We start from the raw sequence: 15,175 nt of genomic DNA, 5'->3' as shown, positions 1-15,175 counted from the left end.
AAAGATGAGCATGTTTTTTACTGTCACAAGAGTGAATGTTTATTTCTTTCCTCTAGGAGAATAAGCTCATAAATATATGTAGAAGATGAACCTAACTATGATACAAATAGTCATGACTTTTAGTAATCACTTCAAGAAAAGCATCATTTTGGTATTTCAAGATACAGCTTCAGAATTCACAGCATGTCTATTGTGACAATAGATAGATGTCTTTGTGTTTGTGTGAAGAAGTCACACAGAAAAAGAGATAAAAGTAGGACTAAGACTTTATTGCCTGTCTGGTTTTCTTATGCATTTGGATGGTATTCTTCAGGACAGTTCAGCTAAAGGACCCCTTTTATATGTTGACTTTAAACAGGGATTTAAGCTTTCAGACAGCATCCTCCAAACTAGACAATCTGTTGTTCAGATTAAAGCAGCTAAAGCCTCTACTGAGCTTATAAAGGAAGATAAGAAATCAATCCTTGTATCAGGTTTTCTAAATAACAGATTTCTCCCTCTGACTTCACTCCGGAGGCAATAACATTTTCTTTTTCCATGTTTTAAAGAACAGAGATGAAATTAAAGGTTGGGTGGGGGTGTTTTTAGGTTTTCATTTCAAGTTTCTCAGTTGTAACAGAAGTTTACATATACATGTAATAGGACATATAAGATGGATGGTTAAAGTATTTTGCATACACACAGCATCTGAAGATTGTTATGCTAATAAGGACATTTCTTGGCTCAATGGGGATAAGATGCTAATAAAACCTCTTTATTGATAAAAATGCAGCTTATGGGGTTTTTTTGTAGAGTTGTATCTAAATTTCCCTTCCATTCAACACAAAAATAAAATGTCTTAAACCATAAATAATTCAGTAGTTTTCAATTTGAAAGTTTTCATTAATCCCTTTAGCTAAATGAAGGAAACAGCTTCTGTGACAGCTTTGTTAACTGGTCTTAATTATTACTTTTTTTTTTTTTTGCGGGGGAAATGGCAAAAATGAGTTTAAACGCTTATGAGTTGTTTTTGTCATTCATGTTCTATACTAAAACAGAACAAGACAAAAGGCAAAAAGAGGAAAGAGCAGCAGATCTAGGAAATGCAAATTTCTATCCCCTGGCACTGATTCTCACTTTCAAGTTTCCTTCCCGTGGACAGACTAGCAAAGTGTGCAGCATCACCACACTTTTTTAGACCTGTTCTGCTATTCACCCAACTGGAAGTAGCCTTTCTAAATCAAAACTCACAGCAATGGCACTCTCGTGACAACTGGTAGGCAAACTAGATTCTTACCAGGTAAGTGGTGAAAAGGGAAAGGAAAAGAAAAAGGGAAGCTGAAAGAGAAGAAGTAGTAAGGTAGAAAGAAAACGATGAATGAAGGAAAGAAGATAGCAGAAACAAGACTCCCATTTTCCTGGCTTCAAACCAGTCTCTGATCCTTACACTGGGAGCCACTGAGCACAAGCAGGCTGTATCATGTTTGAAGAGCAGTGATGATCTCAGATGGCTAGTTTTCTTGGGTTTGTATTTCAAACACAGTAATCCTAAAAGGAATCAAAGGCTTACATCAGAACAGTTTTCAGAAGTCAGCCAAAGTGGCTGGCATTAACTAATGAATTCTCTTGGTCCTCCCTTTCTTGCCTGGTTTGGTAATGACGCCAAAGATCACACAGCAGCACACAGTGTAGGGCTGTGAGGAGCACAAGAGCCATATGGTGAAGTTCATTTCATTCAGTCCCATTGATCTCCTCACTAATCAACATCCAGGAGATGCTGGCTATGGCGACCAGTGATCTGAGCCAGCTACCAGAGAGACAGGGGTCCAAGAGTCAGCTACTGGGAAGACCATATGTTGGGACCGGCTGCTTGGGAAACCCACGTCCACATACTGGGAAGAGGTCCATTCACCAGCAACTGGAGCGTGGTTGTGAACCTTGGGGGCTTACATGTCTGGGTGTCAGCAGCTGGGGAGAGTAGGGAGATGTAGGGCCAGCTACAGGATTGACTGTATAAGCCCAACTACCGGAGCAATTACTATTTTGATACTATAGATATAAATATATGTATGTATATGTATTCCACCAGTGGACTTTGATCCTGATCAGGCAGAGACGAGGAACAGAATCAGGCTGTCTGTGCTGTACATTTTGTGGCAATGCTACATGTTTCTGTGTGCTGGTAAGGTACTGCTTTCTGTCTCTGTTGATTTGTTGGTATTCCTATCAGGAATATGTGGTCCGCCTCTCTAATGCCTGAACCTGGGGACGCGGAGCCATAGCTGCCTTGCATTCACAACACTACTGGATTCAACAGCCTATAAGAAGGACAACCGTGCAGTTGTCTGGTTTTAACCATTGTTTCTTCTTTTTCTACCACAGGGTTAAGAACGTTTTCTATCTATTCACATATTTCCCATGCTTTCAGTAGAATGAACAGAAGGATCCTGACAGCCTTAGAAAAGTTTCTTGTGTCTTCTAACCACAGATACCCATTTATTTCAAAATCATATTTGAGGCTTGTAAGCCTGAAGCATCATCATACAGACATATTGCTACTGAAAGCTACCCAGAGCCCTCTCTTTTTCTTAACTTACAAAAAAACCCAAAAAAGCAAGGAAGGAAGAGATCTTCAGATACCATGGTAATAGTGTGTTTGGATGCCAATATGTTGTTACAAACTTTTTTAATAAAACTCTACCGTGACTGAGGAAGGTAAAAATAATTCCTCTGATACAGATACAACAAAAATTACAAGCTGACAGATTCCTCTTGATCAGAAAGTACTCAAAATGGAATTTCTTTATTCAAACCCCAAATATGCTACCCCTCACCTTGATGATTCATTTGGTAGACCAGCTTTGCCCATAAGATAGGATAACTGAAAACAAACAACTGTTGAAAATAAAAGGACTACAATTCTCCTTCCTCCAAGAACCTGTTATTGAACTTATCGAAGTCTTAACTCCAGCCTGGTGACTTTCAGTGGTCTTTTCCCTTCATATTCGCACACAACCCAAAATTGTTATATTAGGGATGTTACAGGGACTGCCCTTGCCTGGTCTTGTAATACCTATTTGTGAACTTATTACCCATGAATTTGTGTATAGCCTTCATGAATCTGATGATGTTGCCTACCTCCACATCTTTGCGACAGCAGATTTTAAAAGTTCGCTGCTATCTTAGGAAGCACTTTCTTCCATTTTTTGACAATTGATCTCCTACTTGTTTCATTGAATGTCCCTAGTTTGAATAGGGTGGGAGTTGACGATGCATTCACCTTGTCCACCACCATCATGATTTTGTAAAAATTAATCATACATACACAAACAACCTCTAGTGTTCTCCTCTCCAAACTAGAGTCCCAGCCTTTTTAGCTTCTCTCAGTCAAGCAGCTGCTTAATCCCTTTAATCATTTTAGCTGCCCTTCTCTGTGCATTTTCCAGATTTACTGTGTCCTTCCCGAGTTGTGAAGAAAAGAACTATGCAGCACACTCAAAATACAGCATGTCAAAGTTTTGGACAGCAGTGAAAAGGCACACACTGGCTTCTTCTCTACACCTTTCCTGACAATGCCTGATATTTCCTTAGCACTGTCGGCTGCTGCTGCACATTGTACTCACGAGTTCAGGGAAATATCAGCAGTAATGTCAAGATGTATTTCCTGCATTGTAACTGCCAGTTCTGAGTTCAGTGTCACATACAGATGCTTAGATAATTTTCCCTTAAATATATCCCCTCGAATTTATCCACACTGAAGCTCATTTGCTACGTTTATGCCCAGTTTTTTAAGGTCCTTCTGGATCTCCCCTCCATGGCACAGTGTTTGACAATCTGACAGAGCTTAGTACCATCTGCAGACCTGGAGATTTCCCCACCCACTGCCTTCTCCATATCATCGATGAAGATACTGAATAAAACTGGTGCCAAGCCTGAGCACTGAAAGACCCTGCTCCTGGATTATTTCATTCTGAAAAGCTACCACTAACTTCCAATATTTGCCTTTAACCATTTTTCCTCTAAACCCACGGCAACTTTACTTCTTTAACATTCTGATATGGAACTTCAGCAAAGTTTTTTGAACATCCACCAAATCCCCAATATCCATGCACCCACTGACAACCTTCTAGGACAACAACAGGGTAGTGAGGCAGGGTTTCTTATTCACAGAAGACATACTGTCTCTTTCTTGACAAATTACTCTGTACTTCAATAAATGTTTAATGATCTTATTCCTCCTTACAGAACCACCATTTTACCATGAACAGAGGTCAGATGCATTGGCTTGAAGTCCCCCAAATCACTTCTGGAGCACCTTTTTCAGGTGGAAATTTTGCTGGCAACTTGCCATGCCCTGGCACAGTGGTTATTTGCAATAAAATACTGACATCCCATTCGTACTCAAAAATAAATTTAAAAAAAGGATCAAATCACAGATCTCACAGTAAAGAAATATAATTTTACATTTCATCCTGTCTTTTTAAAAGCTGAAGTAAACAAATACAACAGCAAACTTGTCTTTTGTCTTTTTTTTAAAGAAATCGATATAAAAAAACACAAACAACCAACACAGAAATCAGCACAGAAAAGTCTTCTTAACAGATACATCATATCACACAGAGAGCTGAACTGGCTTTAAGTTATTTAATTATTTTACAACTAATGCACCTTTTGGCCTTTGATGGAGGATTAATTCATGCAATTAACTGTGATTGGTTTAAAGACTTTCTGTAAGCATCTGTTCCCAATTCCACTTTAATTATATGTACAATTATTTTATACGGTACATAATCCTAATTGATAGTGTAACATACATATAACTGAGCATACTAATCTGCCCCAGTCTATACAGTGTGTTTTCTTTCACTTTGTCTTTGTTTGCCTTTTGTGAAAGTTAAACTTCCCGTACTTCTTCCCTTGCTTATAACTTGACACAGATTTTTTTCAATGATTATATGTCATTTAACCACTATAGCTGAAGTCTGAGTGTATTATTACTAAAGGAGGCTGTTTTTCATAGAACCCAGAGGTTTTCTTGCTAATACTGATGTAGACTTATTGCATCATCTGAAAATCTTACGTTTTGAATCAAAAATTAGCTTCTCGCTTCAAAGACCTGAAAAGATATAGTTATAGAATGGGAAAAACAATCTTTTTCTAAACTGGTAAAATACAGTGCCACCTCCAGGGGCTTATTTAGGCTTTGCTGTGATCTCTTCTCTCATTTAGAGGTGTTACTTCTCAAACCAATCAGCCTAGGCTCCTTCAGAGGAAAATTTTGTTTTTAAAGAATCGGATACATTTAATTGTGATCGATAGGATAAGTACAACAAGCCAAGAATCAGCAGGGCTATCTGGGTACAACTTACAGCAAGAGAGAACGTGTCTGTGAAAGTCTTGTAATATGCATCAGGCAGTCTTTGGTTGGCTCTTCAAGATCACCTCTTCTTTCTTCAGGTTCAGGTTTAATAAACTCCAAATTAGTTTCTGGAAAGTCAATCTTTATTTTGAAAAAAAAAGAAAAGAAAAGACAGAAGTCCTTTTAGCAATATGTATTCTCAGGTACACCTGTCAATAAATGTTATCTTGGATTTGTACAGGAAGCATACAAAATATGACAGAAAGAAAAAGGGATAATTCTTTGAGGATGTTCACTGTATGTAATATATTACTTAAATATATTTATGATAAACTCAGCCCACGAAATGAGTGGAGGCTTTGTCACCGACTTTCCTGGGAGAATTTAATCCACTGCATTTCAATTTTATTAGAACTGCATGAACTCAAAGCTGAAGTAATTTTTTTCCTCTTTTCCTCCTTTCCTGTTTTTTAATGAGATAGTTCTTAAATGGAAAGCTTCCAGTCATGTATGGGTTTTTTGGTTGTGGTTTTTTTTTTTTCCTAAAAAAGTAGGGATAATTCTGATGTGTAGCTTGCCAATGTAAGAGATGGAAATCAGATTCCTGATTTCACTTCTGGATGTTTGATTTCATATGTATTATACAACATCTACCAATTTTTCATTCTTTACACTTACGCATGGGGGTCAGAAATTTAGGATAATGATTTTAAGATACAGCTAAAGAAAACATTCAAAGAAAATTACAAAGCTTGAGGCGCTTGATAATCTGACTGCAGACTTAGCTGAAAATTCAGGTTGTTCTTCAAAATTCAGCTCAATTTGCACATCCCATTTTTTGTTCATTAACACACACCATAATCTCTTATCTGTATCTATTTTTTAATATATGTATTTGATACACATAATTCTTCTAAAGGTTAACAAAGTTATTCCCTACAAAACGTGTCTTGTCAGTCGCATCAGAACAGCTATCATTATAACATTTCCAGCATGTTCACAGATCGTGACACTGTCACACGCATGGGAATAACTTGGGGGGGGGGGGCAGAATGAGAGATCCTCCTGTTCCGTTTCTTTCAGCAAAGAGAGATTATAAATTAAGAGCCATTTACTGTCTCAACTTCCCTCTATTATTAATGGGGGAGCTATTTTAAGGCATCGTCTTTGACTGAACTCCTCAGACTAGAAAATCCCCATTTGCTTGTCTATTAAAAGTATGGCATTTTTAGGCCAGCCTCATTTATCTGTATTATTTACTTTTACATGTCATCTGCTAATAGTCATTCAGCTTTTTAATACAGAAAACAATGGGCTTTGCCCTTGAAGTATCCAGTTGCCAATTTAACCTGAAAAGGCAACAAAACTACCATGCAGACCTAATGCATTTTCAATACTGGGAGCACCATTCTGCCCAGAATGAGTGGGTGCTCGGCACGTAGCCACAGAGGGAGAGCTATACTAATGCCTATTGACAATTTGCTTGTAACCACTTTACAAATCCTGTATGCTACTCAGTCTAATTACAAGCTGTATGTTACATTTATAATGGTATGCAATTCAATAGTACTCAGAACAAAAGTTCGGATTTGAAAAGGCAGCTCTAAGTCCAGTACCAAGTCATTAATTTCTGTCAAAAGTATTTTTGGAACCAAAATTATAACAACAAAAATTACCCTACAACAACCTTCTCTAGTCCTCGGCGGTGGTATCTGATACGGAAAGTATCATATACGTTTGCCACTGTGCAGAATTATACACTTCCATCCATTAAGATTAACATGGTCTCTTCAAGCAGCCGTAGCGGAAATAGGATTTTTAATTTGTGTGGTCTTGATGAGCTGTGGGAACAATCCTTTTTCTTGCATTTTGTTACAAAACAGCCCTTTCCTTTGCTTTTTCGCTTTCTTACCTGCAGTGTTACTGAGGTCGGTGTATCAGTACTGCAGATGCCTGGGGTAATCACTGTTGTTGGAAGCGTGCTGTACAATGTCATGCTAAGCAGTACAGTTCCATGAATGAGCCGCCTGCAACACACACAGATGGAAACACCGCATCGGTACTGGAGACAAGGTGAACAGGCTTTACTGAAATTACATCAAAGATTACATCAAAGAACATGGAACTGGGTAGCTTGAAAGACAGGCAAAAGGAGAACAAACCATTTATCTTTATGTGGGTAGTGCAAATCTGGCCTGGATCAGCAGAGGTTGTACACTGATGGCTTCACTGCTGTAGTGGCATCCGTGCAGTTGCAGGGATCATGACACAAATCAAGCTGCCAAGTCATTCCAGGTCAGCTCTGTGCTTTACCACTGACTGCTTTTGTGACAGGGGTTGCCATTTAAGCTAGGTGTAACAGGATAATACTGCATTTCTATCTCAAGACTTAATTTTGAGGGCAAATATGTTAGAGATTGTGAAGTGTCACCACACTGTATGAGGTGGAGGGCAGCATATGTTTATTCCACAAAAAGAAGAAACTCATGGCAACCTACTGCAACCATGAAGGAACCTTGTTGATTTTATGTGTAGCTGGCAGGGAGGCATGACAATGATATTAGAGTCTCCAAAGAGCTGAAAGGAGTTTGAGCGGGATAGTTTGTACCGCATGTGCTGCATATGGTTTTTGGACAGATGAAAGATCACAGTCTGAAGTACAGTCTGAGCACTGCATGTACAAGAAACTCTTATCAGAAGCAGGCATGCATGTGGTCTGCAGATAAGAAAACCAGCATGATTTGGCAGGTCAACACAATTCAGCCTAGAGAATTTAAATAAAATCAGAAAGTTCTAGTCATAACCAATCCGCTCGAATTAAGAACACAGTACTTGAATAAAGGAAGATATAGTACACTGGACCTACCCTTTAATTTATCCACACTTTAATGGTTAGTGAGGTCAAAAATTTGATTATGGTTCAACATCTCTTCTTTTACCGATGAATACTTTTTATTACAATCGTTCCAAGCACTGCTCAGTCAATACAACTGAGAGAATGAGCTGGACTCTCTTCTGCCCATTGCAACAGAAACAGCCGGCCAGGTAGATGAGATTTGAGTGTACAGCTTTTACCTGATATGAGGATGTCAGGGGTACAAGAGAACCCAGAAGGACTTTTTTATCCCAGCATGAATTTGCAACATTGCTGTAAAAAAGTAACTTTTGAATCGCAAACTGAAATAAATTGTTGCTAAGTCACCTGAAGAAGAAATAAGAAACTCCCACAAAGTAATTTTTATAATCAACTCTCAGTGTAAACCTAATTCAGGGCTAATTTTTCTTTTTCATTTCTCAAGCTATACATGTTGTTAGTGCAAACATTTTATTTTATTGTGAGAACACAGCTCATGAAGATTAAAGACAAAACCATCTTCTGAAGTTTCTTTTGCAGCTGTAGGTGTATTTGCAGGGGAATGGAGGCAGAAGAAGGAGTTGTGATATGAACAAGATAGCACTTGAGGGGAAAGACGTCGTGTGATACGAAGGCTTTCACATGTAGGTCACTGACGTGAACGTGGAAGTGATCAATGGTGGTTGAAAATTGTTTGTCTGTGATGTGTACTCGGATGACCTTTAATAAATGACTTGCATCTCTTCCACTTGTTTGTGGACAGTGGTTTACATCATAATTTGAACTAATTGGCTCTTTTGTTAGAAGGGAGAGGAGTAGCTGAGAACTGAATGAACCCCGAGACTAAATTATCCTTTTAACTTCTCATTACTGCTAATCACTTTCATACTGTTCTCTAAAACTATAGAGTGATTTTAAAAAAGAATCCATACAGTGGATTTTTTTCCTGGGAAAACAAATACAAGAAGTAGCACAGACCTCAGAGGCAGTATAGATGTGTTTAATTGAGGCATTTCCTGAGTTCATTATTTCAACTCATTTGCACCCAGTGCAGATGCAGTTAAAGACTGTCCAGGAAGATAAGGAAGAATCAGCAAGTGGGTTTCTCAGAGTCCTCCACTGGAGAGAAATGGTAAGAAATGCAACGTATCTTTGCTGGACTGAGAAGATTTCACATGTTAAAGCAGATGACAGGACTGTAAGTAAAACCAAAGACATTAAACCACTTTGATAGTATGGAGATGATATCTCCTAAGAAAAAATGAAGTATTGTAAAAACTAGACACATATTTATGCCTCATATATAGAGTAGCCTAATTTATATATTTACAAATAAGTGAGCAACTTATGTATCTTCCATCAGTAAGTCACTTTTTGGACTAAGGCTAGTCTGTAAACACAGGAGTGTTTACACTGTAAAAACATCTTTTAAAAAAGATTTGAAGAGGCATCGACAACTGAAAACTACAGTGTGTATTTATGAGGCACAGCTTTCCCTAGCAATCGTTGAGGCACTACATGCACTGCACAGCTAACATTTTTCAGGACTGAGACTGCTTTTGGACACACAAATGGAACAAGAGAGGTCATGCGGGTGAACGAAACAGTAAAAAGATGCTTGATAATTTTTAGAAAAAGGACAAGAAGCAAGAGAGTGTGCAGGATCCATTCCGACAAAGAAGGAGCCAGCATCATAAGGATGACAACCATAACCTTTACTGAATGGACAAGACACCTCTCTCTGCTACCCAGTTCTGCTGATGAGCTCAGGCAGGTCACTCCCCATTCTCACTGCCAGTTTTCCCACCCATAAGGTGAGGGTAGTGATACTGACCTTTGTAAAGACTGCATAATGATCACAGCCACAGACAATGGCTTCCATGTAGCAACTTCAGCATCAAGCACATCAGAAGGTGAATAAACAAGTGCCGCTGTGTGCCTACTACCATTTATTTATTCATATGCTCATGTAAAACCAGGGGAGATGAAAACCCCTGGAATTACATGGATTCCCAGCTCTTTTTTATTACCGAAGCTAAAATAAACTTCCCATCTTACTACAGCAGAAGAGGACACTGCCATTTAAGGACATCTCACGTTACCCTAACTTAATAAAATCAGCCTTGTGTCCCAAAGTCACGTGGGAGACTTCCCTCACCATGCCCAGCAAGAGGAAATTTTTGTTGCTTGCTTTGTCTGATTTGGAAATACCAGTTCAAAATAAACTGTGTTGTTAGAATCAGTGACAATGGGCACTGTGGGGGACATTAAAACTCCCAAATTGCCCCAAATGGTGGATTTCTGATTTGTTAATTAGCTTTGAATCACTAAACTATTCAGCCCAAGAGACAAACACATTTTTCTGATGTGAAGGAATGGAAAGTTGGCACACGGGCTTGCAAACACTTTTTGAACTGCTTCTTGCGCCTATTAAGTCTTCGTTATACAGATGCAGCATCAAGGACTTTATTAGCATTGATTTTGGGCTGCTGTCTAAAGTCAACTACCTGAGATAAGGATGAGAAACGTGGATGTGGAGGCTCACCTACTGGAGAAGTTGGCCGCAACAATCGTTATTACCGTGTTCATTCTCAAATGTATGTAACGTTGGAGAAGAGTTACTGTTTAGACTGGATATACCAGAAAAATGAGAACAAAATATGGTGTAAAAATAATGTAATTATCCCCAAACTTGACATTACAAGCCTCAGAAATTCAGAGTTGAGGGTAAATTTAAAGGATATCCACAGCTGCTAAGCTATAAAAACTCTGTATCTTACAGCCCAAGCACTCTCAATTCTGCATGGGAATGATACTGTGAAATAACTAATTTATTATAATTACAAATACTACAGCGTTCTAGAAAATTCAAATTAGAGATACAATTTTCAACTGCAAAGTAATGCTAGATGTCCTACAGACATTTATAGGAACCATATCTTCCATCCCCACAGTTTCTAGTTTAAATAACTTAGAGAAATTTGAAGGTGTTGAATACAGCAAATACAAAATTATGTGATTATTTCAGACTTCTAAAACAAATTTGCAGTTATGATAATGATTCTTTCCTAATTTTTGCCTCAAAAGAAAGTTAAAAAAAATAAGCGTATAAGCTATAATTTTAAGGTAAATAACCTCATTTAGGCAAAGTTTGGAGAAAATTTGCAGGAAGTCAGTTTTGCAAAGAGTGAGACTATTTGTACAGAAACATGCAAAGTTGATAAGCACTAACCCCAACACACATTTGATGTAGAGTATAGTGGCTGCTCTGTATATCCATTAGCTACTCGTGTTATGAATCAGCACACTGTAAGGGAACTGTCAGATTAGTGAGAGATATTACCGTAATACAGGAAATAATGTAAATTAAGCAAATCTAAAATTTACTAAACATCTGTTCACTGACAAGTCTTTAACAACAACAACAAAAACAAATAAAATGAAACAGGCCAAATTCTTGAGAATATTTTTAGGTATTGTGTGTTTTCAACATGGGCAAGGTGTGGAGAAAAGACTGCAATAAGAAATGCTAAATAATAATAACGCTTTCATTTAAACAGTTGGGTTTTGCTTCTACTTTTCTGTATATTTCTCATACACTCTGCTTAGTCAGTATTCTTTTAGAGAAGAACTGGAGTGTTAAAATCTCAGGAAATAGCCACAGGCCTTTGATCTGACAAGGCACTTTTACATGGTCTTGCTCAAAAACATGAGAAACTTCACATTTCTTGAAACAGATGAAAGGAAGTTGTATACTTTAGATTTTAAAATAAATTCAGTTCTTCTTAATCTTCAGTTCAAACTAAATATAAAGAATTAAACTATGAAGGAGAAAAGCGAACATGCAATGACAATAACCATTTTTGAAGAGAAAATATCAAATTTACAGAGAGCAGTAATTTCAGAGTATTTTAAAATAAAGTGTTCTTTTGCCCTAGGTCAATCAAAGATCCTAAGTAGTATGTAGGAATAACTCAAAACTGATAAATTTTTTTCCCCTTCTCTTTTTAACATAAGGCACAACCAGCTTGAAGAGAATTTTTGTTTTTAATCAGAAAAAGATATAACAGGACAGAAATGAGAATCTGTATTTTTAAAATGTTTGACATTTTTCTTTTTCTAATGTTTAAGGAAAAAAAAATAATTAACAAGCATCTGAACAGAGAAAAAAAGACCACCCTCTGTCCTTATCTTTGCTGACCCTGAGAAGAATGGCTCACTGACCAACTGGGACGAGGATTTGAACAAGGATGTTTGATGGCCCAGGCAAATACCTCAGGGCTACTGGCTTCTTCAAAGAGCATATTTCTGTCCTTTCCCCTATAAATTAAATCCTAGACATGAGAACGTTAATACTTTTTTAGAACTCAAATTGACCTCTGAGAAAAGTTTTCTTTTGAAAAAGTGGTATTTTCCAAGTTAGAAATGTTTTGTCAAAGATTTCCTGGTCAGAGTTCTTTATAGTATCTTTATTACATTGAAAGAGTTCATTCATTTAAAGACCCTAACACCATTTGCAATAACACAACGTACTCTTGACACATTAACATGACACTACATGTACAAATCTGTTCTTGGTACATACTTTGAAGTTCAGAAATATTCTATTGAAATAAGTCTTGAAGTTTAGTTGCACTCCAGCAGCGAGGGGAGTAAATTTAGGTTCATCGCTCAGTTTATTAATGTTTTCCACAAAATTGGTGAGTCAAATTAAAAAGATTATTATCTTTTAAATTTTTTGTGCAGCAGGAAATGGCCTCTCAAAGTCCTACTGTTGCTTCTCAATTACTTCAACTAACTGATAGCATTACCTATTCAGAATCATCTGACAGTTTTAATCCTGCTACTTTCTAAGTAGGTATCTCTCAGAGCTAGTTTACTCTACCATAAAATATTCACGATCTTCCAAAGAAAAGGAAAAAAGGGCTGGGTGAATGTTCAGATATTTTCAAGTTTCACATTTCAGAAGGAATTTCAGGGCTATCCTTATTTTTAAATCAGTCCATCAATTGAAATCATGGTAAATGAATAATTCTGTGGAGTTGTGGTTGGCTAAAAGAGGGAAAAGCATTTAGGCTTCTTTATGTTAGTAATTACTGTAATTGTAAATGACACAGTTATCAGATGAGTGGGTGTTGAAAATGCTATTCCTAAATCATTCCTTCCCAACTCAACTTTTATTTCTGCTTTAAAGGGTCATTTCAGCAGTGATCTGTGCAATTATACAGCAGACAAAAGGAAAGTAGCCCTCTATCCCCTTCATTGTGCTGACTGTGTGTACCATGAAAGAATGGAGACATTTTTCAGTATAATTTTTGAAACTGCCTGACTTCAAGATCTACCTAATGAAAATCAACATGCTTGCTCTGATGGCATACACTAAAAAAAATGTCATCACAGGGAGCTGAGGGCTTTCAGGTCTTCCAAAAATTGTTCCTCTGGGACTTGAAGAAATCCTCACAGGTTCTCAAGAGCAGGATTCGCATGTGCCCCATTTACCTCTAAAGGTGCTAAAGTGTTCCCCAATTAAGTTATCATGCCTAATGCTCTGCTTCTGCACGTACTCAGCATATATCAGCTTACTGGGGATAAGAACACTTTAACACTTCATCTCAAATTTGATTCTCAGCCAAGATAACCCCTCTATTTCACCTATATCTATTTCCCTATATCTGTTTTCACAGGGATGGTAGAAATATTCAAAATACACATAATGCCTTTTTTTTTTAAAAAAAAAAAAAAAGACACACACAATGGAAGTGTGAGTGATGTGCTCTTCTTCAAAGTAACTTAATGAAAGAAAAGTCATTGAATAAAATGCCCAAGCAATCCTTGGAGCAGAGATTTGATTCATGTTTATTTCCTTCCTTCAAGCTAAGAGGAATCGCTCAGTTGCAGAAGAATGCTCTCTTTTTCTGAACAGAGTAATCTGAATTTTCTTCTGAAAAGACGGAAAAAGCCTCTAGCCCAGTCCAACCTATTTTCTAGCGTTTTAAGCCTTTCAGCTCAAAAGTTCAATGGAACTCAAGCTCTTTCAAACATAACAAACTCATATATGAAATCAGATTTTTTGGCTTTGTTTTCTTTTAAATGGTGATTGCCACCATATGTAGAAGTAGATGAAGAAGTCTCAAGATGAGGAAAGAGCTATAGCTTAGTCATGGATGCTAATGCAGAAACTTGTGGGGTTTGAACATATCTGCCTATTGCCCAGAGGGCATGCAGATCTATGGAGTCTAAATAAAAATTAAGTGTCATTGTAAAGGCCCAATCTAAATTAAGGATGTCTCAGTGCTACTAAAATACATTTAGGGTGCTCCAAATAATTTACCTTAGATCTCTCTATGCATTACTGAAGAGACGTTCAAGGCTACAACCATCTTTAAACCACTGTTACTCTGTGTGCTGCATAGAAAGAAGAGGTTAAAAAAGAGGAGAAAGATTCTATAGTGGTGCATAGAGGGAAAGGTGCTCATTGTGGTCATCACTAACTGCCTCACTCTAAGAAGAATGAATGGGTTCGAGAAAAAAAAACACAGACTGAAAAAAAAATAAAAATCAACCACTGTGAACAAGAGGCTACGCTGAGAAGGATTTTGAAAGCTACAGGAAAGGGCATAGCAAGGCCTTTCAACAGGCCTAGGGAACTTTACTGTAAGTGTTAAACAGTTACATAAGCCAAGTTCAAAAACAATGTTTTGGAAAGAAAGAAAAGCTTATGGATGGGGCTCTTACTGACACATCAAGAGCAGTTTACTGTAAGTGACTGTCTCAGTCCTATTACAGAAAGGTCCTGAAGTAAGTGTTTCGATCTTTTTATATTTCTCCCAAGTTGAGTGCAATGTTATTCAAGAATGGTCTTTTCTTAAGCTGTCATACCAAACTGAACTTACTCTTTTGGATACAATGGGGAGCATGTCCAAGCAAGCACTTCTGTATTTTTAGAGGTACTGTTTACTCCAAGTAGTTTTATTGTCAGCATA

The 15,175-nt window shown here is 37.5% G+C and overlaps 1 protein-coding gene across 1 annotated transcript in view; it reads right to left on the bottom strand.

The window, feature by feature from the left end:
• PIK3C2G (phosphatidylinositol-4-phosphate 3-kinase, catalytic subunit type 2 gamma) overlaps positions 1-15,175 on the bottom strand; it is a 212,740-nt gene that overhangs the window by 127,709 nt on the left and 69,856 nt on the right. The window contains exons 13-15 of the mRNA XM_009879655.1: positions 15,086-15,175; positions 7,251-7,365; positions 5,349-5,479 (exon numbers count right to left, since the gene is read on the bottom strand). The exon at positions 15,086-15,175 is cut by the window's right edge and continues 9 nt beyond it. Of these exons, the coding sequence (XP_009877957.1) occupies positions 5,349-5,479; positions 7,251-7,365; positions 15,086-15,175 (336 nt within the window). The remainder of the gene's footprint in view (positions 1-5,348; positions 5,480-7,250; positions 7,366-15,085) is intronic.

The sequence above is a fragment of the Charadrius vociferus genome, unplaced genomic scaffold, assembly GCF_000708025.1.
Source record: "Charadrius vociferus isolate BGI_N301 unplaced genomic scaffold, ASM70802v2 scaffold90, whole genome shotgun sequence".
NCBI classification, from domain to species: domain Eukaryota; kingdom Metazoa; phylum Chordata; class Aves; order Charadriiformes; family Charadriidae; genus Charadrius; species Charadrius vociferus.
Note: the sequence above shows the minus strand (reverse complement) of the source record. Positions and strands in the feature narration are given on the sequence as shown.